The sequence below is a fragment of the Plectropomus leopardus genome, chromosome 2 (assembly GCF_008729295.1).
Source record: "Plectropomus leopardus isolate mb chromosome 2, YSFRI_Pleo_2.0, whole genome shotgun sequence".
Lineage (NCBI taxonomy): Eukaryota > Metazoa > Chordata > Actinopteri > Perciformes > Serranidae > Plectropomus > Plectropomus leopardus.
Window position 1 is genome coordinate 19,089,995 of NC_056464.1, and position 26,949 is coordinate 19,116,943.

Sequence of the window (26,949 nt, forward strand, 5' to 3'; positions counted from 1 at the left end):
AACTGGGGACCGTGAAAGAAAATAAAAGGGGAATCCCCGGATTATTTAGATATTATGGATTATTTTATTCTGCATCATTTAACTCAGCGTTGGGTACTGACGCACCGCCGGGGGGCGCCGTGGACCCGGCTCGACGCTGCACTCTGAAGACACCGTAGAAGAAGAGTGAGTATTGTAAACACACACGGATATGGCTGACGAGAGGGGTGGAGGAGACGACAACATCAACGACAACATGGGCAACCAGTTACAGCTTTTACCAGGTAACAGTTAAACTCACCGACTGACCGGTCGCTGTGCTCGACGTTTCACCGGACCACCGTTTATCTCTCCGCCCTGCTAACAGCTAACTGTTAGCTAACGTTTCTCCACAGCAGGCCACTGTCAGACATCACACCCCAACTGACACATTTCATCTGCTTTCGCTTTCTTTTACTTTCTACCGTCAGAGTCACTTACTGGCATAGATAAAGTTGCAGCTTTAGTCAGTTTGCAGACACTAAAAGAGCGAACCAGCCTCACTGTGAGTGTCTGTGCTTGCTGTGCCATGACAGACAATGAGGAAGAGGAGGAGGAAGATGACATGGAGACTGAGGACCGAGACAATGGGGAGGCAGAGAAGCCCACCATCATCACCTTTGACCCCAGTCTGCCCCACATCACACGCTGTGAGTGCTGCGCTGAGGCTTTGCTTCTCTACGTGCTTACAATCACACACTTTTGAGAATTGGGACGAATCATGTCCTCTCAATAAACCCTTAAAATTATAACTTATTTATACGGTTTCTGGGGTGAAACGTTATTTTTATTTTTTTTCCCAACTTTTTCCATAAATAGATTAAATTTTATTTATAAAATAGTGTGATCTGCTTTCATTTTTTAAACTTAGAAACTTGCCCTGTGCCACAAAACACCGTCGTCCCTGACAAGAATTCACAACTTCAATAAATTTAAAAATGTTTTAACAAATGGAGACATTAAATACAGTACTTTTAACTGTATGCAATATTTATTCGTTGATCAAAATTATAAAAATTAAATTAAATGAAAATAATTAAATCACTTGGCTGGCTCTTTACAGGGTTTAATAGTCAACATTTTGATCTTTTAAACTATCTTCCCAGCCTTCTCCCACAAAAATAAATAAAGTCTTGTCCCAGTTATCCCAAATTCTCAAGAATGAGCGCTACCATACAAGTGTAACCTTACTTCCTCACTGTACAGTTAGTTTTCTTGCTGTGTTGACTCTGACCCCTGTGGTGGCAGTACCTGGGATCAGACATGGAGGAGTTTCACGGCCGCACAGTCCACGACGATGACAGCTGTCAGACCATCCCTGTGCTGCCTCACACAGCTGTGATGCTGGTGCCGGGTCAGACGCTGCCTCTGCAGCTGTTCAGGCCACAGGAGGTCAGCATGATGCGAAACGTCATCCAGAGAGACCGCACCTTTGCTGTGCTCGCACACAGGTGAGCAGCGATGCAAATGATAATGTAGCCACTGGAAATCATCACAGACTAGACAGAGCTGATAAACAGAGAGGTTTTTTTTGGCATATTACTTAAAGGCTTTACTAGTCATGAAGAGCTCTGTGCGGCCTATGAAAAACTGTTTTATAGTGTCACACAACTCTGAGAAAATAATTCTGTTAACGATTATCATTATCTTGGTTTCAGCTTGGAGACTCTTCAAATTTCTAATGGAAAGCTTTGTTACAAACAGGCTGGATGGAGTTTAAAAGATTAGGGCATCCACCTGGCTTGGAATGAAATAAAATATAATAAATATATATATTTTTACTGCATAATTGCCTGAAAATAAAGATTGTTTTGCCTTAGAATAAGATTTTATTGTAGATTGTTTATACTAACAATGGGAGCAGTCCTAATTTATGGAGATTGCCATGTTGCGCCGCCATTTTTCTACAGTAGAATGAATACATCAAATAGCGGCTCTAGATAAGGCCATTTGCTTTTATACGGTTTCACGTCAGCAACCATAGTTAGCAACCTCTCCACAAATGAGCCGCATCATAAAAACAATGATTTGTGATGTGAAACTGCTTTATTTAGCATTTCATTTTTTTTAAAATTATGGATGTCACTACAACTACAAGTACAGCACTAAATCCCTTGAGTGCTGTTTGAATTTAATTGTAATGGTTTTATTTGATATTTTTTTCTGCAGTGATGCCAGTGAGCCGGAGGCAGAGTTTGGGACAACAGCTGAAATCTATGCATACAGAGAAGAGCAGGAATATGGAATTGAAACTGTCAAAGTGAAAGCTGTGGGGAGGCAGAGATTCAAGGTCCATGAGATAAGAACTCAAGCAGACGGGTGAGTTTAACTGCCTCATAAACCGTTAAACCAAAGGTTAGGGATAAATGCATGTGCACATTTAAATGAAAGCTGCATTTGATAAATAATTGTGTGTCGGGGTCCTCTCATGGAGTGAGCCCGCGATTGTCTGCAGTAATCAGAGCCCTGCACGTTTTCATCTTAATTGTTATTGTCTGTGTCTCTGTGTGTGTGTGTGTGTGTGTGTGTGTGTGTGTGTGTGTGTGTGTGTGTCTGTCCGCCTGCCTGCCAATACACCAGATGTTGTGCTTGTTAATACAGTACTGTGTGTTGTCATATTTGGCAGCCTAAAACATGTTCACAGGTTGGTCATAAGAGCTTCAACAACTTGGTATGTCCAAAATGAGGGCTTAACAGCTTGCAAAGTGCTGTGCTGTCTCTGCTTTCATTGACAGTCGCCATATATGGTGGAGACAGTGTTACTCACACCCCTAAAAACTGAAAACTGGGTTTTTCAATGTGAAAACCTACAGTGCCGCAGGTCCGTGAATTTGCAAATGCATTATATTGCACCTTTAATATTTGCGTCATATGAGTTTTGTTTATGTGGACATAAATATATTGTTAAAGTGTGTGTGTGTGTGTGTGTGTGTGCGCTGAACAGCCTTTACATTAATTTGTATTCACATTTACTTGAAGTTCAAGCACAACAAACTGAAAATATTCAACTTCCCCATATGTGCTTAGTCAATATGAACAATTAAATCAAACTTTGAAGTTTCAGTTTTTTAATATACATCATACATGATTCACATTTACTCAGAGAAGAAAAAGTCACATCAGATAGCAGTTTTTGAGCAGTCGTTTCTTGCAGCCAACCGTCACTCTGGTAGTTCAGCACTAGAGGGCAGACTAACTTTCTTCACAGTCATTTTCAAAAAGTAAACTGAGAGCATCATAGTCTGCTTCAGACAATTGTATTGGTGGAGTTGCTACAGTTACATATTTGGGTTTTTGTCCAAGATGTATTGGTTTTGACTTTTTCTTTAAAGATGAATTAATTGTGGTTGTGTCATAGTTTTCTTCTATATACCCTTTAGATGGATTAGTTTATGTATGTGTTTATTTTAATTTTAATTTTTCTTAATTTTTGAAAGGCTTGGTTCAGGCAAACAAATTATTGTTTCCAGGGCACTGGCACATGTGGCACGTGTTTTACATCAGGGAGGCAGACTCCAGTTCATAAATCTAGTAAAAATAATCAAAGGAATAAATAAATAAAGAAGTTAAAAAAACAAAACAAAAAACAACAGAAGGAAAACATGGCACAAATATATCTTGAGACCTTTTATAGACAGTGTTTCCCACAGAGTTAGAGTCTTTTTGTGTCGATAACTTATCCCTTTTTCAATTTATGTGCCCTTTCTCTAAATTTGATGTTTGATGTTTTTTTTTATGGGTCCAGAAAAGCAACACAGTGACTCACACTGAGACATGTTGCTACAGAAGCGTGGCAAGCAAAATCATTCCTTCCCCATGGTACAGCGAAATATGTTTGACTTTTCCGCTCAAGGGGTGAATTCGCACTGCTCGTCGATGTCACTTTTGGCAGATGTGCTTCCAAGGTGTTTCATTGGAGCGGTTGCGCCTGGTGCAGTCTGTCTCAGTGTGATCGCCCCCGAACAGTGCTCCTAATAAAATTGTCTATTTTAGTATGACATCTTAATTATTGTTCGACAACTTAATTCTGTAAAGTCTGGATACTGTGTTATTGTTATTGTTTTATTGTGTGACCTTTTCCCTTGCCTTCTGGCCTCATTTTTAGACCATTTACCGCATTCAGTTTCTTCTCCAAGGTGTTTCTGGTTAATTTTATCCTCTATCAACACTGTGGGTTACAAGAAAATGCAAAGCCCATTCTTTGTTTTAACTGCTGTGGCCTTACTATAGATGTTTTCGCCTTACATCCTCCAGTGTTCAGGAAATCATTAAGTTGCACTGTCCATAAAACTGTGTCTTCATAAAGACGTATTTCCCTCGCTCTTCAGTCGCTGTTATATAATGCACATAAATTGGTTGCCATAATCGTGTTGACCTTTTGTTGTCATGCAAGTGACGCCAGTTAGCAGAGATTAAAATTATCACCAGCTTAACTGGGATCTGCTGCTGTGCCCTCGGAGGGGTTGTGCACTGAATACTGATAAAGCGTTTTCTGTATATTTCGATGCACTTCTCTTCCTCTTCATAATATATTGAATATGTTTCTGAATGTGCTACCTTTAGATTTGAGTCTCTGAAAAAGACATTTGGAAATTCAGTGCCACTGGCATCATCATCTGTTTGTGCATTGAATATATAGAAATTTAACATTGCTTCCACTCTCACCCTGATAAATATCAATCACAGTGTTTCAAACCATCTAACATAGACTCGCATTTCGATATGGGGTTGACGGGACATAACATCAGTTCAGAATTTTCATGTCCTTTGCAGACTTGTCCACCAAATTTCAACTGCCAACGTCTTAACTCGTTCGTTTCTTTAAACTTAGGCAACTTTATTAATAAACAGTATCCCGACTTTCGAAATTGCCCTCCAAAAACATTAATCGATGCTCTTCTCACTGTAGATCCAAAGCAGAAAAGGAATATTTAATGCATGTATGGCTCCATAGATTCTGTCAGCTCTGTTTTCTGCCATCACATAAGAGAAGCATGGAAGCAGCATTGTACATCTGCTGTTTCTCTTGTTAATGCATATTTTATACTGTTGATGCTCAGTAAATGTAAGTTAAAAAAAGAAGTTAAACATTGCATAATGTCTTTTTGGAAGGGTTGAAGTGAATGCCATTTTAGGCGTGTGCTCTGTCTCGTGGTAGTAGGTGTTTTTTAGTGCTCATGTGGTGTTGCTCAGTGAATGTCTGTTAGTTTGACTCCCGTGGAGTTCAATGAGTGCACCTTGTGTGAGGAGTTGGAGATATATTTCTTATTGTTGACAAAAAATGTACAGAAGACACCTTTTTCTTTATGATCTCAGGTTTACAAACGTCCTGTCACACATCTGATAGCATTCAGCCAGTGCACCGTTTGTTTAATCTGTTATTCATCTGCTCGTCTTCACTCGCCCTCTGTTGTTCTGTTCCACATTTCCCTCCTTCCCTGGCTCTTTTTTTCCCCCCGCAACCCATGTTATGTCTCTCTTTGTTTATCTCCACAGGATCAGACAAGCCAAAGTACAGATCCTTCCAGAACGCATCCTTCCAGATCCTCTCTCTGCCGTGCAGCTCACACCCCTCTCAAGACTCCACATGCACCCCTCCTCCAAACCGCTGACACAGAGCTGCAAACAGGCCCAACGCTGGTGGAATAACTACCAACAGGTCAGACACATAAACACTCATAGTACATTTACACAGCACACATCTGCAGCAGTAACATACAACATCTTTTGCAAGTACAGGCACTTTGACATTTTCATTCTGGACCATATTTTCCCATGTATTTGTGTCTAATTATATTAACATATAATATTTTAGACACAACATGTAACTCTGTGCACAGGGGCATTGCCATATATTAGTATTATGTTCTGGTGTCCACTTTTGGCCATGATGTGTATGTCATTATTAACAGGGAAGGGAAGAGAAACTGTGAGCACATACAGTAATCACTGTGTGAAGATATAATTAGTTAATGATGCATCTGTTGTTCATCACAGAGGAAGTTTCACTGTGCCAGTCTGACGCCGTGGCCGCCCTGGGTCTACGCTCTCTACGACTCTGTGAGTGCTGCAGCCTGGGTGCACCGCTTGGTATTTCCTCCATAGATAAACATCACATAAGATTTAATGTAAACCGCGTTTTCTTTGCTTGATGTATGTCACCTTGCAGGAGTCACTAATGAACAGAGTGAAGAAACAGCTCCATGAATGGGATGAGAATCTGAAGGATGACTCTCTCCCGACGAACGCCATAGGTCAGCCTCTGTTCAGTGTGTTGCAGATGGATAACAGACGCGTACACACGTATGTCTGTTTGTGTTCTTTGTGCTTTCTTTCCTTCCTTCCTTTCATCCCCGTCTGGTTTCTGTCAGACTTCTCCTACAGAGTTGCGGCCTGTCTGCCCATAGACGACGCTCTGCGGCTCCAGCTGCTGAAGATCGGCAGCGCCATTCAGAGACTTCGCTGTGAGCTGGACATCATGGACCGGGTAAGGAAAAGTCACCACTAACCCTTAGTCCTGTCCAACCATCTCAGCCTTTCTCCTCTGTCCCTGCAGCCATCACCTCCCTCATGGTGTCTGATCTGGTGTTGTTTCACACTGTACAGTCTTTGTCTGTTTTTCTGTCTGATGTTCTCTGGTGTACTTCATCCTGCCTGTCAGGGGCTGATAGATCTGTTATTGCTGCTGCGATATTTCAGGTTAAAGTTGGCCTGCAAAATCAAAACCGTTTAAACACATTGAACAAAAGTACAAGCGCTCCCATTTTTTATGAGCTGGATTTAAAGATATGATACATTTTTTCTATGCAAACATTAGGCTTAGTTCTCAGGTTTTGTTGACTAATTTGTTTAAAAACACTTTGCAAGCGTAATCCATGGTGACCAGAGAGACCACCTGACAGGTGTAGCATATCAATGAGCTGGTCGCAATAAAGGGCCTCTTTAAAATCTGCACTTTCATCATGCCTCCTTGTCAATGATAGCTGTGAGCGGAGGCATTATATTTTGGGTTCGACTGTTCATCTGTCTGATTCTCAGCCATTGTGATGAGCTTTGTTTGACTCCACCTAAATGAATGAGATGGTTTCTGGCAGTTTGTGTGGGAATTCTTCCATTGTGCAAACCAGTAGTCTCAGGCGATTTTGCACGTGAAGATGCTGGATATAAAGGTCCTGAGCTGCAGCATTTGTTTTTTTTTTGTATAACACAAAAACTCAAATGGAACCTGAAATTCATCCTGCATTATGAACACAAATCCTAAAATTATAAACATTTACATTTGAATATTAGGAATTATAGATATGTGTGGGTGAGGAAGGTCCATATCACTCAGACTTTATCACAGAACACACACACACACACACACACACACACACACACACACACACTGCTGCATCAACAAAAACTGTAAAGCTGTCGTCGGATCTGTTAAGTGCTTCTTTGATGTGAGTCCCTATTATCTGCCATTTCCTTTCCGTCTGATTGAGCATAGTAATTCTCCTGAAAGTCTCAGAAGGTCACACGCTGCAAACCTGAACCCTTTTCATCCAGCTAGTGGCTCTTGAAGCATAAAGGCCTCAACAGTGAGAACACTTTGCACATACATCCTTTAACATTTTATTGTCTCTCCTCCACAGTGCACATCACTGTGCTGTAAGCAGTGCCAGGACACAGAAATCACCACAAAAAACGAGATCTTCAGGTGAGGACATCAATGCTTTTGCATGTTGTAGGTCCGTAATTACAGATACTGTTCAGCTCAGTAGTGACACAAACCACAGGGCACTTGATGAATGTGTGAGAGAGATAATTTATGTCGGTGAATATTGCACTTAATGTGGTCCTTTCTTCACCTGCATGGCAGGTAACCAAAACAAGCTGAACATGCATGAACGCTGCATACAGTCTAATCAGTGGAACTATCAATATCAGAGATGAGCTGTGGTAAACAGCACTCATATCTCAAAATCAGCTGAATGATGTGAAAACACGGCATCCTGCAGATTTGAGCTGGGTCCAGGGCTGTTGCTCGAACTACAGATAGTACTTGTGCATTTTCATATGTCTGCAACCACAGACACAAAAAGTAGAAAAGCGGATTGAGAGACAGCTGCCCTGCTCTCTTGAACTCAGACAAAACTCTGATCAAACAATAAAAACTAGGCAGCACTGACTGAATGTAAACCAACAAACTAACACTGTATTGACTATTTGTCACCGAAAATGTCCTCAGCAGAAAAATGTTTCAGTGCACTGTGTGCTCGTAATACAAGAATTAGTGAACAGGAAGTGGATTAGCACTATACGTTGTTCTGCTTTGTAAAAAAAGGAGGCTGAAAAAAGAGATCAAATGGTAAAACTAAGCAGTGTTGATAAATATGAACCAGAATTCTCTAACTGTGTCGCCTGTTTCAGGACTCAAATGTTTCATAAACATATTTTAGCTTACTTTTCAACTGTAATACAAGATTGTTTGTTACCAGCTGGCCATCATATTGCTTCCTGTGGCAAAACTGATAAGCTCATCCACCATCCACCAGTGGGAGTGTTGATTGATAGTATTCTGGTAGTTGTAGGTTTTCTACCTCTAGGGCGAAGTCAATACTACAGCCCATCTATTTTCTCTATTTTCTCAGGTAATGTACCACCGATTTCAAAAGTATTTGCATCTTTCTAATGCAGCAAAGTACTTCTTTAATGAAGCGTTAATGTTGTTTTTAAACCTCTAGATGCACAAATTTCTGTCTTTGAAGTGATTCTTGTTCCTACTTTTACAATTAATGCCATTAAGATGCACATTTTTTAATTTATCTAAAAAACAGATCGGTTAAATTTTAGGCTGAATTTTACTGAATTTTTTAAAAAAATGGAGTCCCCCCCTGCAGCAGTTGGAGCTGATATAAAAAAAACACACATTAAAGCAGTCTAGTGGTACTTTTTTTTCATTTTTCTTTCCTTTTTTTTTACCTTTATCACAGTAATCACTGCAGTTATTACCACGTCATAGTCGACAATTTGTCTTTCTGTCTGGAAGTTGCATAAAGTCTGGGGTTACGTCATGAGCATGATATCCCTGCATTTCATTTCACTCACAGACTGGATGCACACACACGCACACACACTGGATGCACACACACACACACACACACACACACACACACACACACACACACATCGTTATGTAATCTACTTTTGTAACTAACTATGATGTGTGATGGTTAATGTACTTTTCCAAAAGTCACACACAGAACCTCCTAACACCACTGCAACTGTCCAGACACTCCTCTATGTTTAAACAAAATGTGCATAAACCGTTTTATCTGAGGACGTCCAGATAAACAGTGAATGAAAGATTATGTGTTTAATTTGATTGCTGAGGCTACACTCTTCTTGTGAGTACCAAACTACGTACATAATGCGTTTTCAATTAGGGACCCAAACCAGATCTGGAGAACAGTAAATTGCTACCTCAATAACCGATGCAAAATGTGTCTCCTTTGTGTCTGGTTTTATTGTCTGCTGTGAGGTTAAATAATTATCTTGTAGAGCTGAAAGTTAAAAATAGCATTTTCCAGAAGAAAGCACTGGACCTGTTTCAACCCGCTGAGGAAAGGCATATTATAATGTGTGGAGCTTTAAATTGTTTAAATCTAGATTAAAAAAGATATGTTTTGACCACGTAGGGTGAGCGTGGTCACAGCAAGCTGTAAATTCATCAATAACAATAACAAAAACACTGTGTGCTAATTTCTTATATATTCTGTGAATATACGTCCATACATATGTTTTCAAATATACAGTTTAACTCCCGAGTGGTCATCACTTTACTGTCGTAATGTCTTATACGTAGTTTACATTATATACTCTTATGCAGTCTGCCTTGACACACAGTACGTGAGATCTTTCATTTAAGATTTGTGGATTTAAGCAGTGTGAGTTTATTGTGAAGAACTCACCGTTCGATTCAAAAAAGCTGTGAAATTACAATGTCCTATTTAGGCATTTTTAAGGCAGCTTGCCTCAGAGCTGCAATAATTAGATCAGTTAGTTGTCAACAATTAAATTAATTGCCACTAATTTGATATTTGATTAAATGGTTTGAGTGACTAAAAAAAAGAAAGAATCCAAAATTGTCTGAATGAATGTGAGTATTTTCTGGTTTCTTTATTCCTCTATGACAGTAAACTTATACACGACAAATATTCGATCTATTGAGAAAATAAATTGTTAGAAAGATAATCGTTAGCTGCAACTCCAGTTTAGCTCCATTTGCAGGCTGTTTCATTCTTTCTTTAAAAGGACCATACTGATGTTTTCTTTTTGGTTGAAACATTTAATCATAATCAGTGCTGATGACTTTTTCCTCTGCCTCTCTCTCCCTGCAGCTTGTCTCTGTACGGACCCATGGCTGCATACGTCAACCCTCACGGTTACGTCCATGAAACCCTGACTGTCTACAAAGCTAACAACCTCAACCTGATTGGCAGGCCATCCACACTGCACAGCTGGTTTCCAGGGTAACTTTCATACTCCTGGCTAGTTCACACTCCTTCCTCGGACCAGTGAATGATGCAACACGTGACGCACAGTGAATAGTTTGACTCTGAGTCCTCACTGTGCCTCTCACACCAGGGTTTCCTAATTATTTAACACACTTTAATACTGTTTTTGTTCTAACTGTATTTTGAAGCTCTCCAGTGCCTTAAATAAGAAGCTTTGGCTTTTCTTTGTAATATCATAATCAGTATTGTTTTTTTTTTTAATGCCTTTGCACAAGTGATAACTGTGGCCAGAGGATTTATGTTTTTCGACTTGTCCGTCTGTCCCATTCTCATGAATGTGATATCTTGATGGAACTTCCTCAAATTTGGCACAAATGTCCATTGAGAGTAAAGGATAAACTGATTTGATTTTGGTAGTCAAAGGTGAAAGGTCAAGGTCGGTGTGAACTCACAGAAAGGCGGTTGCCATGACCAGAGGCATTACGTTTTCAGGTTGCCTGTATGTACGTGTGTCTGACCGTCCCGTTTTTGTGAACAGTTTATCTCAAGGACGCCTCGAGGGAATTTCTTCAAATTTGACACAAACATCTATTTGTACTCAACTGTGAACTGACTACACTTTGGATGTCAAAGGTTAAAGGTCACTGTGACGTTGCAGCCTCATTATCATAAGCCCGATATTTTAATAACACAAGGGAATTTTGTCAAATTTGACGCAAACTTCCGCCTCAGGTATGAACTGAAAAGAAACTGTTGGTGAAAGCTCGCAACTGAGCCCACAAAACATGTTTTTGCCATAACTCAAGAATTCAGACAATGGTAAAACTAAGCAGTGTTGATAAATATGAACCAGAATTCTCTAACTGTGTTATAATAACGATGACAGAATTTCAGGTAAATATCTAATAGGGTAAAATGAAGAAATGATGGCATCTGACATCCAAAGGGTCAATGGTCAGCTTCACTATGACATCATAATGTTCTGCAAAAACACTTTTCTGGCCGTTACTCAACATCATATCTCAGAAACAGAAGGGGAGACATTTGGTCAGAAACTGAATTGGTGACACTAATCTTGGGTGTCCACCTTGAAACTGTGCTGACTGTATAGATCGTCTGTGTTGCCGCGGGGAGGGATGTGTGTGAAACATTCACATTTCACCAAAAAATATGATTGATACCTTTAATTAAATTCTTATATATACATTTTTGAACACATCTGAATGGGATCCTATATAAAATGTTCTCCTCTTCTGTCCCTCTTAGGTACGCCTGGACAATTGCTCAGTGCAGAACCTGCGGGTCTCACATGGGTTGGAAGTTTACAGCCACCAAGAAGGACTTGTCTCCACCTCGTTTCTGGGGTCTGACCCGTTCAGCTATGCTCCCCCGTATCCCCCAGGGCGAGGTGGAGGAGGGGAGAGAGGGCTCTCGGCTGTTCTGCCTGTGACATCTGACCACCGTTAATCATTCAACAAAACAAGAACCTGCAACCCCCCACCGAGCCTGGATCTTCATGCACCCTCTGCCTGTGATTACATTTAGTAATCAGAACATCACACTCCGCCTGTCACTCTCAGCAGTAAATCCATCATATTAGTGGAAAGGTCAGTCTGCCTTTAAATGGCACTCTAAGATCAATTAGAGCAGGATGGAAGTTGTGATGGTTCTCAAAGGTTCTTGAGATGTGGAGGCAGCTGTGAGACGACTCAGTGCAGCGTGATAGAGATTAAGTCCATGACACGTTCTAGCATCAGAGCATGCAGCTGGCTGATCTGCATCCCGTGATACCTGCAGACAAACACCGACACAAAAACGCTTAATGCATAGTGTCCCTTCAACTCCGTTCCTCTGTATGACAGAGTTGACTGCATGCAGTTGGAAAGTCGGCTAAGTCACCTACTTTAATCTGTTGTAAAACCAGTTAATCTGAATTTACTAAGCATTCAGATCCTTTGTGGGTTTCTCTGGTATGTTTATCAGTTTCGTCATTAAGCTGCTGTAGGTCAGTGGAGGGAATGAGAGTGCACTCATGTTGTACTTCTAGATCTGTCACTAAAGGGGATATTTTGGAATTAAATTGGATGTATTTTTGTATGCGAGAAGACTGGAAAGTAGTTCAACAGACTCAACCGTGTGTGCTTTTTATTATCACACCAGTTTTTTATGCAAACAAAAAACTGAGGTGACAATAATGTGTAATAGATGTAATCGGTGTCTGTTTTGTATTCAACTGAGGTTCATTGTCCTGTCAGAGGATGTGCTTCAGCAAACAAGCAAGTGGATATTAGAGATGTCGTGGTGCCTAATGGAGGAGTGTTATTTATTACAAAAAGTTAGAGCTGATTATCACAGAGAGCGAGAGGAGCATTTACCCATCTTCATTTAGTTTGTTCATGTTGTGTGGCATGTTAAAATAGTGTGCCTATGCCCCAGCTCAGTGTCTTTTGATAAGTTTGATGAACCAGTGAGCCACAGGCGTGAATGAACGATTGTTAACGATGAAAGGGAGAGATAAAGAGATAAAGATTTAATTAAAAGGTGTTTTTGTAGTGTTGCAGTTTTCAGGATTTTACTTCTTGCGATTTTGTTGCAAGGTGCTGGCTCACGTTTGTATAAATGTAGCTGTAAATAAGAGGCAGTTATAGCATTTATTGTGTAATATAACTGGTGTTCTACTGTTTGTAGAATCTGACTCTTATTTCACATATTATATATTCATGTCACAGAGAATTGTTAGGTAATAATCTTTTCATCAGTTAGCAAAGTCATTGATTGCAATAAGAAATCATGTAGATTGTGAAAATGTTGGTCCGTCTGATTGAATGTTTTTGGATAAATTCTTAAAAGAACAGTTTGAAGTTTGGCAAAATGCACATTTGCTTTTAGTAAAGAGTTAGAAGAGAGGCTATAAAACACTCATGTCTGTCAGACAATTTTGAAGCTACCACTAGCAGCTGGTTAGCTTAGCTTAGCATACAGACTGTAAACACAGGAAAACAGATAGCTGAGCCTGTCCAAAAGTAACAAAATGTACCTACCATCCTATAACTGAACACGGACATGTAAGAGCAACAGGGGTTATGGCTAATTCCTGGATGCAGAGACCTTAAGACACTACCGTTCCCAGTTTTTTCACTTTATTTTTTTGTACACATTAGACAAACAGAATATAAACTTTAACTAATGAGCTTTGGTAGTGCTTAGGCAGATTTTTTTTTAAACATGCCCAGAGTAGGACCCGCTGTTTCCCCGTGTTTCCTGTCTTTAGTCTACGCAAAGCTGACCGGCTGTTGGCTGCAGCTTCTTATTTACTGTACAGACATGAAAAGGTATCTTGATTTTGTCACATCAGCTTTGGCATTAAAGGGGAACTGCGCCTATTTTCAAAATTCATACATGCTATTCCAATAGTCTAAAACAGTCCAGAAATATCAGCTAACACGAACTGTCTCAAATCCAAAAACTAGAGTACAAAAATTCAAATGTGTGATATCATAGGGTTTAAAGTCTGGAGCTGCTCACAGACAGTGAATTCAGAAAGATGTTATCGATGACACTGAGAGCACTCGTGGGAATTATCTGAGTATATGGGTACATTTTCTGTTACAGGACTGAGAACACTACAACAGAAAAAAGCTCATATGGCTATATATAAAAAAAAAAAAAAAATCTGTGGATCCACAAAATCAGCCTCTTGTTCATTGAGCCGCTCCAGACTTTGTACATGATGACATGACAAGTATTAGACTTACTCATCTGGTTTCTGCCTTTGAGAGAGACTAGCTCATGTTCACAAATATTGATTGAACTTTCAGAGAAAATAACATTTTGGAATTCTTAATGTAGATGGTGTTTCCCTTTAAAGCAAATTAGATGTATTATCAAAATGTCATGACTACTCTTTAAAGGGCGATGGATTTAAATGTAACTATCATTACATCTTGTTCTCACAGTCCAGGCACGATGTCAGATGGGTGTACAGTTCTGAGTCGAGCCAACAGAGTTTGTCTTGAATGAATCTTTTAGTTCATCTACATAGTCTTGTAGTCTTCCCTTAAAAGATCGCTCCACCAATTTAACATTACACCCCATAACACTGTCTGATTTAAAATTGACAGTTTAAAAAAATGTATAAGAGTTGATGCAGCGGGGGCACATTTTTCTTCCTTGTCAAATCCGGCTGCTGCCTACGTTACCCAGAATTCGGCCAGAGATTCAGTTGTGTTGCAAATATCCCCAGAAATGTCTTTTTCTGGGAATCATGACCCAGTTTCTTAGGATAGTCCACAGACCTTGTTGTGAGCAGTTTTATGTAGGAACTATTTTCTCTGCTGAACTACACCCACCAACCAAATCACTGTGCAGAGGGAAGCATGCATCTGCTGCTAGCTCACCTAGCACTACTGAACTAGCTAACTTGATGCAATGAATGTTTAGATCTCCCGCTGTCACAAACACGAGCCTCGTCCTCGAGGAGATGCACACTTCCCTCTGCATGGTGATTCATTTGGCAGCTGTAGTTCAGTAGAGAGAAAATACAACTCACAGCAAGGTCTGTGGATTATCTTGAATAACCAAGTCATGATTTTTGGAAAGAGATATTACTGTTGAGTTTTTTTGGGGCTTTGAGCACCACGAGCCAAGTGCACTCAGCAACTCGCACCAAAACAATCGAAATTGATAAATAGCATTACAGTTTGAGTTTTAAGGTGAATTGTCCCTTTAACGTGTAAAAGTGGTGGAGTTCACCTTTACATCAGAAAATGTAAATTTCCTCAAAAAGGTGTCCTTTTATTTATTTTCATTACATTCACATTTAGAATTTTATTTTTAATCCTCTGCTGTACTCTTTGACAGTTTCATATCATTTTATTTAAAAAGGAAAAGGTTTTCACCCTGAGAATGACAGGTAAAATCCCATGTTACTCCTGTTTTGACTGTATTCTCTGTCATATCACTGATTCAGTGTTAGCCAGGCTGTCAGACTTTCACTCAACATCATCAATAAAAATGTGTGCTTCACTGAAGAAATCAACGGCCTGTTCCCAAAGAGCTTTTGCTTGTTTTTTCCATGACAATCAGTGTACCACAGAGTCAAATAAACATGCTCTTATCCTCTAACTGTTTTCTGATTTACGTGTTTCACCAGGGAAGCAAGCAGATCAAGAGGCATAAGTCTGACAGTTAGGACAATGTGTGTGTGAGTCTGTACATGTGTGTGTAAAGCTGGAAACCTTGTTGAGATGACTAATTGAGCTCAGACAAAAAGGTAACAGCAGGTAGTATGATGTCCTCACAGAGTCTGTAAATCTTCATTTCACAGACAGATTGACACGTGCCGTTGTTGTGTTTGTGTGCTTTCATGTGTCTGCATATAATGAGTTTATATAATTCTTTTTGCAGTGTATTACTCTCATGTGCAGATACACATGGACAGAGGATCACTTGTGTTCCAGCGCAGTGGGGGTCTAATGAGTCTCTGAGTGGGAGAGGAGCCACCTCGACCACGTGAGGATCCCTCAAAGAACATTTGTAGTAATAATTACGTGGATAAGGTTTTGGACATGCAACATGTGACTTCTTATTTCTCATCACCACTTCAGCTTGATCTTAAAAATACCCCTGACCTGTTTTGTGGTTTTTGGAAGTTGTTTGTCACTCTGCTTCTCTCTAATAAAGTCTCATGCTGTTCCAAATTGTTATTGTAATGTGTTTTTGATGCCTTTTCTTTCAGAAAATGATGCCCATTAGAACTTCCCCGAGCCCGAGGTGAAGTCTTCAAATAGCTTTTCCTCTGTTGTAAATAGAAAAGCAGCAAATCCTCACACGTGGCAAGCTGCATGCAGTCGACAGTTTTGCTTGGTAAGTAAAGTAAACAATCAGCTATAAAAATTATTAGTTGGGGTTTTATTTGTGATCAAAAGTTGATATGGATTTTTTACAAGGACTGGAGGGGATCATCACAATAACCAAAGTGCATGCCAAAGTGGGATGTAGTCAGTAGAGCACATTGTGGTGTAAAGTTTGCCTGTGCGTTCCCTTTCCCTCCCTGTCAGTCTGGTCTGATGCAGCATTTGGTGTCTGTTGTTGGAAGGAAATAATGGTTTTTACTTAATTTGGTAACCAAGTACCTTTACTCAACTACTGTATTTAAGTACAAAGTTAAGGTACTTGAACTTTTGCTTGGGTATATTAATCTCATGCCACTTTTTACTTCTACTCCAATATACTTTTATATTAATAATATTTTTCTTGTTACTCCACTGCAATTATTTGGCAACGTTAGTTAATAGTTATTTTACAAATGTACAAATATTTTACAGGGTTTTTGCACAGAAAACATGAAAATGTACAAGAGCAGCTGAAATGATAAGTCAGTTGATTGACTTACTGACCGTCTGATAGGCAGAAAATTAATTGGCAATGATTTTGATCATTGTTTTAAGATATTTTTTCATGCAAAACAATGTCATTGTCCCAGCTTCTCAAATATGAGGGTTTTTGCTGGTTTTCTTTTAATTATTTAAATAATTTGAGATGATTACATTGATTTTTTACTTTTTTCTGCATTGAATGCTCTTAATAATGTTAGTGAAATTCCTGATTACTGACATACTTTTACTTAAGTGACATTTTCAGGGCAGTGCTTTTACTCACAACAGTGTATTTTAAAAATGTGGTAGTAGTATATTTACTTAAGTAGAGGATCTGAATACTTGCTCCAACACCTGGGTGGAGTTGAAAATAGATGGGCCACATTCCCTGTACATGTGTGCATGTGTGATGTGTCAGCCTTTTGGTATGCTGCTCCATCAATGTCTCTCTGTTGACCAGCAGGTCATGTACATGTCATGTCTGACATACAGCAGATTTAAGTCTGGCTAATATCTGTTCAGTGCAAATTATCAACTGTAATATAAACAGATAAAAAGAGTAATTTGTGTTTAAGTGAGGATTCATCTAAATGGGTCAAATTAACCTCAAGTGGCTCAAACTCCCTTCTCATTTAGCAATCTTATGATCACAGTTATGTTCTCATTTAAGTAGATTTCAGATTACACATTGTGTATGATGTACTTAAACGCAAGTAAAACGTTAAAGCAGTTGTTTAAATAGGATTTTATTCCACACTTGCTTTTTTATGTTGTAGCCTGAACAATATTTTACAGACACAATCACTCGATGTGTGATTTTAAAACAGAGAACATTTATACAAGTGACAAATGTTGTTCACAATCTTTAAATACAGTCGTGTTACAACAGCTTTTTTTGTTGCCAGGCAGAAATAACTATGTGTTTTTCATGTAAACACATTTGTTCTCACCTTTACTCCTTTAAACAGCCTTCTCTTCGAAAATGAAAATCATATACAGTATCACATAAGATCCTTGAGCTCAACTTAAAGGACTGTGGTATAATACTGTGGTATAATTATTTAATTTCATTAAATACCATTTTTCTCAATTCACAAAATAACAATTCATCAAGATTATTAGCTTCTTTTTTAAAACCCTAATAGCATTATCTGATTCCAATCAATGAACTTGTTCAAAGTTTTCCCAAAGTCGAAATCCAGCTTCTATTAAATATTAGAATTATTTACATCCCACATCAGAACTTTCATAGTCATAACAATGACAAGATCCACACATTTCTTTACTTAGTCTTTTTTTCTCAAAAACTGCTGGCCCTGCAGCTCAACAAAACCCCACTTTTCATCTGTCATTGAACATCCAACAACATCTGGAGTGCAGTTCTCACTCATAGACACCGACTTCAGGTCTGCTTTCAGTGTTTCCACGACAAACCATATTTTCATCTGTCAGAGGCCCTGATGTCTTATCTCCACGTCTTCTGTTCAGAAGAAACAGACGTTCAAACGCAGACAGAGCTCAGAGGCAGCTCTGTGAGGCGCACTAACAACCTTTTCACGTTTCCAGATCATAGCGCCCTCATTTGGACTCGGAGACATTTTTAAAGCTCATGTACAGCGTGCTGACCAGCGTTGCCTCATCGTGCATTGACTCTTTCCCCTCGGACTGCCGCTGGCACAGGAAAGTCATCAGCCTCTTGGGAAACTGGCTGCTGAACAGAAGGTAGATGCAGGGATTCGCGCAGCTGTTCAGACTGGCCAGCAACATCAGGATGGTGAAGGTTGCAGCTGGAATGACAGAAGCAGTGTAAATCATCTCGTGTTTGCATTGATGTAAATTTCGGGGTCGGGGGGGAGGGGACCCCATACTCCCCTCTCCAATGTTGAAATGAAACATACACACGTGTGTTTGCAAAGAGTTTCCTTTGCCTCCTCTGAATATCTTATGGGGGGGGGGGGGTTGTGCGTAAGGGACTGGAGGTGACGTTGTTCTTTTGTTTTTTTTTTTGTTTTGTTTTTTTTTTTAATTTTAATTTTGACCCTCCCCAGTGCGACAGTCATTTTTCCTTGAGGCTCCCTGAGTGACTGGGTGAAAATGCATGACCCTCCCTTCAACATAAAATACCATTTTCAGTTTCTGGTTATGATAAATAGCGTGATTTCAAACCCACATGCAGGTTTTGGGGTTCTGAGGGAGTTTAAAAGACATACAAAATCTGACCCTTTAAAGTTGAATGTCACTCCTCTTAGCCACTTCAAACAAAATAACTCCCTCCACAGCTTATACTTGAAATGCCTCCTAAGAATTGACAAAGATTGATATAATGCAAACATAAATAGCCTATAGATTAATAGACTAATTATAGCCTATTTACTTTTCTTTTTCAAGGCAATCGGTTTCCATGATTATTTTAAGTAAGAACAACTTGTCAGAATTTACAGTGCAGTAGCCTAATAAAAAAATAACCATGTCAAACTTATCAAAAATATTTCATGCTTACTTTCTTTCGGCGCATTTGTGTCCCAGGCGGACCAAAGCTGGACAGTGAAGAAGGGAGCCCAGCAAATAATATAAGCCATCACGATCACCACCGTCATCTTCAGTGTCTTCACCCTGGCCTTGGACATGCCGGCCACCCCGCTGGCCCTGGACGGCAGAGGGACATCCACGTTGCTGTGCTGCTTAGTCTTTTGGTGCAGGTTGATCTGGATGGCTCGGCAGATGCGCACTTGACAAAAAACAACGGTTATAACAGGTACGATAAAAATGACCAGCGTGGTCCAGGTGATGTAAGTCTGCAGCCCCCACGGCTTTATAAATTTAGCCCAGCAGTCAAACACACCGGGTGCAACCTCCACCTGTGAGAAGATGAAAACCTGTGGCAGGCTGCCCAGCAGAGAAATCCCCCACGCGACGCACACGGGGATGTTGAGTCTCGTGCGTGCCCTCTGAAACTTCACCATCGGGTTGCAGACAGCTTGGTATCTGTCCACCGTCATCACCACGATCATATAGGTGGATGAAAACATGCCGAGGACTTGCAGGTACTTCACCAGGCGGCACACCAGGTCCGGTCCCACGAATCTGTCTGTGATGTCCCACATGAGCTGCGGGCAAACCTGGAAGAAAGCGACCACCAGATCCGCCAGGCACAGGTGGAAGACGAAGACGCGCATCCTGGACATCTGTTTGCGCTGTCTCCAGAGGACGAGCAGCAGGGAGCCGTTGAGGATGGCGGCACTGAGGAAGACCACGCTGAGCAGAGCGATCTCCAGCCTGGCCAAACTCTCATCCCTGGACACGTCCTCCGCATCCTCAAAGTAACTGTCGTTCACAGGACACATGGTGCTGCCAGCTGACCGAGAAACAGGCTGCTGGGTAATAAAACAATAGTTGTATTGATTTTTCCCTAACAAAATTACAATGAAAACTTTTGCATGGTAGCCTAATAACTGTGGATTTATTTATTTATTTATTTTTTTTTTTTACAGTTTTCATTCAGAAGAAAAGTTTTTTTTTTTTGTTTTTTTTTAAATTAAAGCATTTGTCACCAATGTATTTAATAGCAAGTATTCCTACCTACCTTTATATTTATGTTTTTCAAATAGCCCCTGAGGAGGACTGATGCTGCTGTGATCGAGCTCGAGTTGGGAATAATCTCTTGGGAGGAGGAGGTTTTGTACTGCTGAGCCCTTGTGTTTTATATGAGGATGAAACTGGGTGGAGCTTAGATTCATTCACTGTGATCACCAGGAAAATAAATCGGAATATTCTTTGCAGGTGAAAACATAAATAAATAAAATTAAGCCTGCCATTGTGATAACCCTGTACAGCAAATTAATAGACTTTGATGTGATTGTTAACAATTTCGCAAAGTTAAGACTTTTATATTTCCCTTTATTATAGCTATGGTTGCTTGATATTATAACCATAACAGGAATATCACTTTTAATATGTTGATTAACAGTTGTGAACATAAACAGAACAGATGTATTATCAGCAAAAGAAACAAATGCAGTGATAGTTAATAGAATGCAATATAATGACCTCAGTCAGTATTTTATTAGCCTATTACACGGATGCATAAATGTGTGAGTAGCATTTCAGTGTTGTTGCTAATAGATGTGGAGATCATTTTGACCACTTTAGCTACTGTTGGGTAGATTAAACTAAACATTTGATCATATTTTATGAGGTCATCATATGTTTTATGTGCACAATCTTTGTCAACAAAGTAGTACATGTTATGGAATAAAAGTAAGGTGGGGTAAAGGAAGTAGAACTGATATGATTTACCTAAGTTAAAGGAAAAAAAAAAAAACAGTCTAAAAAAACTGAATTCAAAGTGTTAATAAAGTAATGACAAGAGTATCAACATCAAAATGTACTCAGATTATCAAAGTAAAAGTATGCTACTTATTAATGGCTTCTTTCACAGTGTCATATTATTACAGAATATTGTATTATTTTGTTTTTATTACTAACAAAGGCATGCAGAGAGCATTTTAATGTTGTAGTTGGTGAATATGGAGCCAACTTGATATATTAGAAATTTTAGTAACTGAAACTGATAAATGTAATGGATTACAATTCAAATATTTGCCCCTGAAATTTATTTGAGCTGAGATAGACAGAATGAAACAGACATACTTAAGTAAAGTATGTCACAATTATACTTCAGCCTAAGTGCAGTAGGCTTAATTGAAGCTACTATGTAACATTCCACCAATTAGTATATGCCTCTGAAATATGACCTAGTGGAGTAAAAAGATAAAGTTGATGAAAAAGGAAATACTCAAAGTACAATACCTAAAAAGCATGCACCACCTTAGTAATTGTATGGTAGTCAGTGATATTGAATGCCTTGCTGCAAAGAAACCTCCACTAAATTTGTTTAACAAGAGCTCCTTTATTACCATATATTAACTTTTATTATATACATATGTTAAGATGTTGTTGTAATTACTTTTCTTGCTTCTCGAAGTCTTTAAAAACACAACAAACACATCCTGAGAGTCCAAGGTGTCATCATACATTTCAACCAATCACAGCACAGAATAGTATGACGTCCCAGGACTTTAAACCGGAAGAGCGGATGTAAACAAAGTAGTCGAGACTGAGGAAGTGACAGTGGACGGTTCTCCTGCTGAACTGTTACTGAAATAGTTACCCGTAGTCCTTTTTATAAACGATCAAATGTAATCGGGCAGACTAGTGACACTCTGATCATTTATTCTATGATGTTCGTGAGTCGACAGCAGGAATCACGGATGGATTTGTCGACAGTTTGCTGTTAACTAGCTTTAGCTAAACGGCTAATCTCACTGCGCTAACAGTTACAAACCAGCAGCACCGATGCCTCAAGAAGGAGAGCAGTCTCTTCCTCTGGTGCGCTCCCTGAACAGTCGCATACCCGTCAAAGTTGTGTTTTGTAACCTCAGTCCCCGTGTCGTGCGACCGCTATGGATAGATTACCGCGGGCAACCTCAGGCATACGTAGATTTACAGCCAGGGACTGGACGAAATATGGACACTTTCGTCGGTAAGGCAGCTCTTCAAATATTAAAATCCAACGTTACTTAACCAATAACACATTGAATAAGTGTTGCTACATTGTCTCAGATGTGAACTACATTTCTAGTAGTAAGGAAGTACTCAAATCTGAGTAAAGGAAGTAATTGCACCGTGTAAAAATACTTAATTAACTTCTGCATGAAATTTCACTTTTAGTTAAATAACTTAAGTATTTGCATTGAAGTATAAGTACCAAAGTACCAAAAGTAAAATGAAACTTGTCATTACTCAGAATGTTAGATTTCAGAATCTTACATACTTATAATAATATCTAATCATTTATTTATTGATCCTTTTTTAATTGTTTATCAGAATCTACAAAGTTGTTAGTAATTAAAGCTTGCTAATAAATGTAGAGGGTTAGAAAGTACAACATATACCTCTGAATTGAGTAGAGGTATAAAGTAACAAAAAAAAGAAAAACAATTGATGCAAGTGCAAGAATTTAAGTACTGTATTTCAGTAAATATACCCAAATATTTTCTGGCACTGAATGTTTCCAGTATGCTGTAGTTTTTTTTTAAGCTTAAGATGCTCAGATTTTTACAGAAGCCTTTCATTTTCACCCTATTTTCCCCCTATAATTTCAATTTTCCATAATATATTATACAACTATTTTAAGAGATGCTGCTCAGACTTCTATCCGGGATGCTGTGACAGCAGCCACTGTGACGTCACTGTGCAGTCACTGTGATTGATTTGCAGTTTAGTTGCCAGGGCAATGGTATCATGTCATTTAAAAAAATGTTTTTTTATGCATGGTTTTTTCGCAGGTCACCCATGGGTGTTCAGAGATGCAGAGAGCGATGAGCCACTGAGGGTGAACTGCAAAGAACTGTTTATTCCTAAACCAACAGAGGGTGGAAATGCTGCATTTGCTAATATCACTTTACCACGTAAGATTAACCACATTACGTAAAATATTAACCATATCATCATATGTACGTCATTATTACTCACAAACATACAACCAAGAGTACATTTATGATGTGCAGTGTAATGAGCCCATTTCACTGTTGGCTGCCTCTGAACACGCTCAGCCTGATAGTAATTTCCAGATTAATTTGAATTTAGGTTTTTACAAAAGGCTGTTTAGCTAAAAAGTTGCGTCAGAAACATCGGAAATCTTTTTCAGAAACAGACAGTTTAACAGGACAATCCACAGATGATGCTGCGAGAGGTTTTCACAGAGACTTCCAGTGCAGTAATGTACTAATTAAATTAAGCTTGACCACAAACCATTGATTCACGGGCGTTTTAACTCAGGTTATATATTATTAATTCAGTTAAGCTTCTTTTTTTTTACATTAGAAATATTTGTAAATCCTGCAGTAAGATAGATCTATGTATATTATCACTGCCACCAATTTGCTTGTTGCAATTTGAGGAGGGAAAGTCTGTCTTTGCTTAACAGTTTCTCCACCTTTGACAAACGATTATTTGGTTTTCAGTTTACAGCCTCAAGGATCGTGCTCTTCAGGTTATTCGGCGTCTGGTTCGAGCAGAAGACTACAGGAGGTTGGAGATAGCGCGGTGTCTTCACGAGGAGCTGGAAGATCAGCCAAGTGTAATAGAAGATCTCCGGCGCATGAACCAGCGAGTTGAGCAGCATCTGCTAGAGAGGATCCAAAGCCAGGAGGAATGAGATGGAAACTGGACGCACGATGGTCGTGTATGGACAGCAATACTATATTCCACAATATTAGAAAGCGAAGAAGCCAGGTTCATGAATTATGAGAAAGAGTCGGAGTTGCTTCTTGGTTGAGTGAGCAGCTGTTGCAAAGACTTTGCTGCAAAGGCGTTTGATCGGCTGCCTGTTTTATTCACTTACTGAAGGTAGAAGGTAATTTTGTTTTTTAAACTTTGTTTAAAAAATGACAAATAAATCTACCCTCTACCTTATTGGCTTTGGCAAATATCTTCTTCAGCAGAAAAAATAGTGGCAGGGTCTTCAAATACTGTTGTTTGTCCTCTTAACAATTTCATTGTTTATTCCGAAAAGGTCACTAGAGAAATGGGGACATTTTAGCTTTTGATGTCTTTCTGATTATGTTACTCTCTACATTGTTAGGCATTTTGCTATTTTCTTAAAATGGGAGAGAATAAGTATATGCACATAATTGTGCAAAGCTATCAAAAAAACATGTACATGAGGAAAAAAACAAAACATTTTAGCCTGCCGTAGATCCAGGCAGGATCAAGGCATTGTTTTTATTAAATTTTCCTGGCATGGAGCGGCTTTGCAGGCATTGCTTTTTTCCTCCTGTTTTGCCAGTTTTTGTCATAAATAAACTCTCTCAAAAAATCGTATTTAAACATAAGACAGAATTTACAGTACTCAAATGTTTTGGTCATGCATAGAGAATAAAAAATGATCATCTGCCCCAAACATCATAATTTTCACAGATACTAAATCAGTTGTAAATAGTCACATTAGATGCAAATTCAAGATATCTGTTTATCCAGTAATATTTTTATTGGGAATGCCTTAGATAAGATGATCTTAACTGATCCAGTTTACTGCACATTTCCCTCAAAAATATCTTACTTTGCTATCCTGGTTGTTAAGTTCAGCAGTTTAACCAAGACTGAACTGTTCAGCAATCATTAGAGAGGTTTTGTATTGGCACTTTAAATCTGGACAAAGATGGAGTGCTTATTGGTTTATTTTCCAAGTTGGCCTATTCTGGTAAATGTCAACTTTTTGTTTTGAATATACCTAACACCGTGAATGGGGAGAGTTTCCTCTAAAATGTTGTCTTGCAGCTGATTTTCTGTGGGGAAAACGAAATAATGAACATTGGCTTTAAATTTTTATGTCTAAGCCGTAAAACACTGTGTCTGAGTCTATACTTTGTAATTTGCCTATTGTGTCACTGCATTTAAATTCATACATCACTACTGTATCTCAAATACTTTCATTTATTATTTGTGTTTTACATAAATAAAATGTATATTTCTTACAGGTTATAAGATGATGAGAAAACTATTGCTGTTTTATTTACTGGCTCAGGCTCTTGAGTACAGCGATTGGTTATGAACTTTTAAATTATGGACACAAGGTCACAAAACAAAAATGCTAAAATTAAGACCTCATTTCTCAGAGCATATAGAGCATATATATTGTTAAGACCTTTTTCTGCTGTTGGGGCACTGCATTGTTACTGCTTTTTGTTTGTAAGTTTATTTTGGAGCATGTTTAATGAATGGGATTGGCTATTTATGATTTAAAAATATTCGGTGCTGTCAAATTCAAGCTGCTTTTAAAGGGAAAGTTCACCCCAAAATCAAAAATACATTTTTTTTTCTCTACAGCTGATATCCCCAACACTCTTCAACTCACACCAAAACAATCTAGATTAATAAATAGCACTACAGGTTAGAAGAAAAATGTGTTTTTGGTTGATTTTGGGTTGAACTGTCCCTTTCAGGCATTGTCACTATTTGTAAATGGGCCAATGTGTAAAAAGGATTTCATCTGTAATATATCAAGTTTGGTAGAAGCTAACTGACTTCACACAGTTGACACTTGTATAAACCCGACTGTATAAACTCACAGACACACACGAGGATGTCCATTCCAAGTCACATGTCAAAATCTGAAATTATAACCTGCCCCAGTTTAGCACAGTAGGGGTACTGTTGCCAAACGTGTTGCATAGCGACAGAGTAACACAACCCACCTTTGTGTGTGTGTGTGTCGAGCTGGCTGCAGCAGTATCAGGAACATGCAGGCAGGGGAAAAGAAAAAAACAAGGGACTCGAGTCGTTTCAGGAGAGAGAAGTAAGTGCTCTGATGACTGTCGAGAGCTTTCTCTCTGTCTCTCATACACGTGCAGTATTTGTTTTGCAGCAGTGTTGTGCATGATGTCACTTGGTTGGACGTAAGGAACTGACGGTAACTAATATTCATCATCCTTCAATTTTCTTCACCAGCATGACATTTTGGCCGAGGAGCCACCCAGTCATGTTTCCACATCTCCACACAGACCACTGGAGCAAAATGAAAACAATGGTGAGGTCAAAAAAACAAACTGCTGATGTATTACACTCTTGATTCATTCATAACAAATAATAAATAAAATAGTATTCTTGTGATACTATGCAGTTATTCCCACTTAGGTTCCGGTTTATTTTGCATCAGTTCCAGCTGCTTTGTTGAAGGACAGAGGTTTGTGTAAATTACCTTATTTTCCAGATTAAATAAAAATGGAAAGTCCAGAAGGGGACTTTGCACAATACAGAGAGTGGAGAGTTCTGTACATATTTTATGAAGGAAAATGTGTCTCATTTGGCTTTATTTCACGCCCTGTTGTATGCATCAAATGCAGGTGCTCTGAATCAGACCCCCAGCAGCAGCCTGTTTCCTCCTCTGACTCTGAATAAAACTGCAATTGATGATCCTGTTCCCTCCCTAGCATACAGTAAGTCCCACTTCAACAACAGCTGTTTAACCCTTTGAAACCTGATCAACATCA

The 26,949-nt window shown here is 39.1% G+C and overlaps 3 protein-coding genes across 3 annotated transcripts; 2 read left to right on the forward strand and 1 right to left on the reverse strand.

Moving 5' to 3' along the window:
• The first annotated feature begins 189 nt into the window (after positions 1–189).
• crbn (cereblon) lies at positions 190–15,165 on the forward strand. Its single transcript, XM_042503947.1, is given in 12 exon segments — positions 190–263; positions 555–652; positions 654–668; positions 1,267–1,469; positions 2,188–2,337; positions 5,515–5,677; positions 6,016–6,078; positions 6,188–6,272; positions 6,390–6,505; positions 7,656–7,720; positions 10,404–10,535; positions 11,787–15,165. Coding segments are annotated over 12 exon segments (1,347 nt in total). The 5' UTR covers position 190; the 3' UTR covers positions 11,971–15,165.
• A 3,310-nt stretch (positions 15,166–18,475) lies between these two features.
• Positions 18,476–20,241, reverse strand: LOC121950478 (vasopressin V2 receptor-like). The gene is made up of 2 exons (XM_042496498.1): positions 19,398–20,241; positions 18,476–18,684 (listed from the first exon to the last, which is right to left on the reverse strand). The coding sequence occupies exons 1-2, from the start codon at positions 20,239–20,241 to the stop codon at positions 18,476–18,478; spliced, it is 1,053 nt and encodes a 350-aa protein (XP_042352432.1).
• A 1,780-nt stretch (positions 20,242–22,021) lies between these two features.
• On the forward strand, positions 22,022–25,438 carry vhl (von Hippel-Lindau tumor suppressor). Its single transcript, XM_042511583.1, has 3 exons — positions 22,022–22,439; positions 23,245–23,367; positions 23,923–25,438. Exons 1-3 carry the CDS (start codon positions 22,253–22,255, stop codon positions 24,114–24,116), a joined length of 504 nt encoding a protein of 167 aa, XP_042367517.1. The 5' UTR covers positions 22,022–22,252; the 3' UTR covers positions 24,117–25,438.
• The last annotated feature ends 1,511 nt before the right edge of the window (positions 25,439–26,949 follow it).

Bases quoted from the DNA above. Each gene is read 5' to 3' on its own strand.
- LOC121950478 (XM_042496498.1), bottom strand. From the start codon at position 20,241: ATGTGTCCTGTGAACGACAGTTACTTTGAGGATGCGGAGGACGTGTCC. The intron at 18,685-19,397 runs GTAAGCATGAAA...CTGTCATTCCAG, and splicing joins CACAAATGCGCCGAAAGAAA to CTGCAACCTTCACCATCCTG.
- vhl (XM_042511583.1), top strand. From the start codon at position 22,253: ATGCCTCAAGAAGGAGAGCAGTCTCTTCCTCTGGTGCGCTCCCTGAAC. The intron at 22,440-23,244 runs GTAAGGCAGCTC...GTTTTTTCGCAG, and splicing joins AAATATGGACACTTTCGTCG to GTCACCCATGGGTGTTCAGA. The intron at 23,368-23,922 runs GTAAGATTAACC...TTTGGTTTTCAG, and splicing joins TGCTAATATCACTTTACCAC to TTTACAGCCTCAAGGATCGT.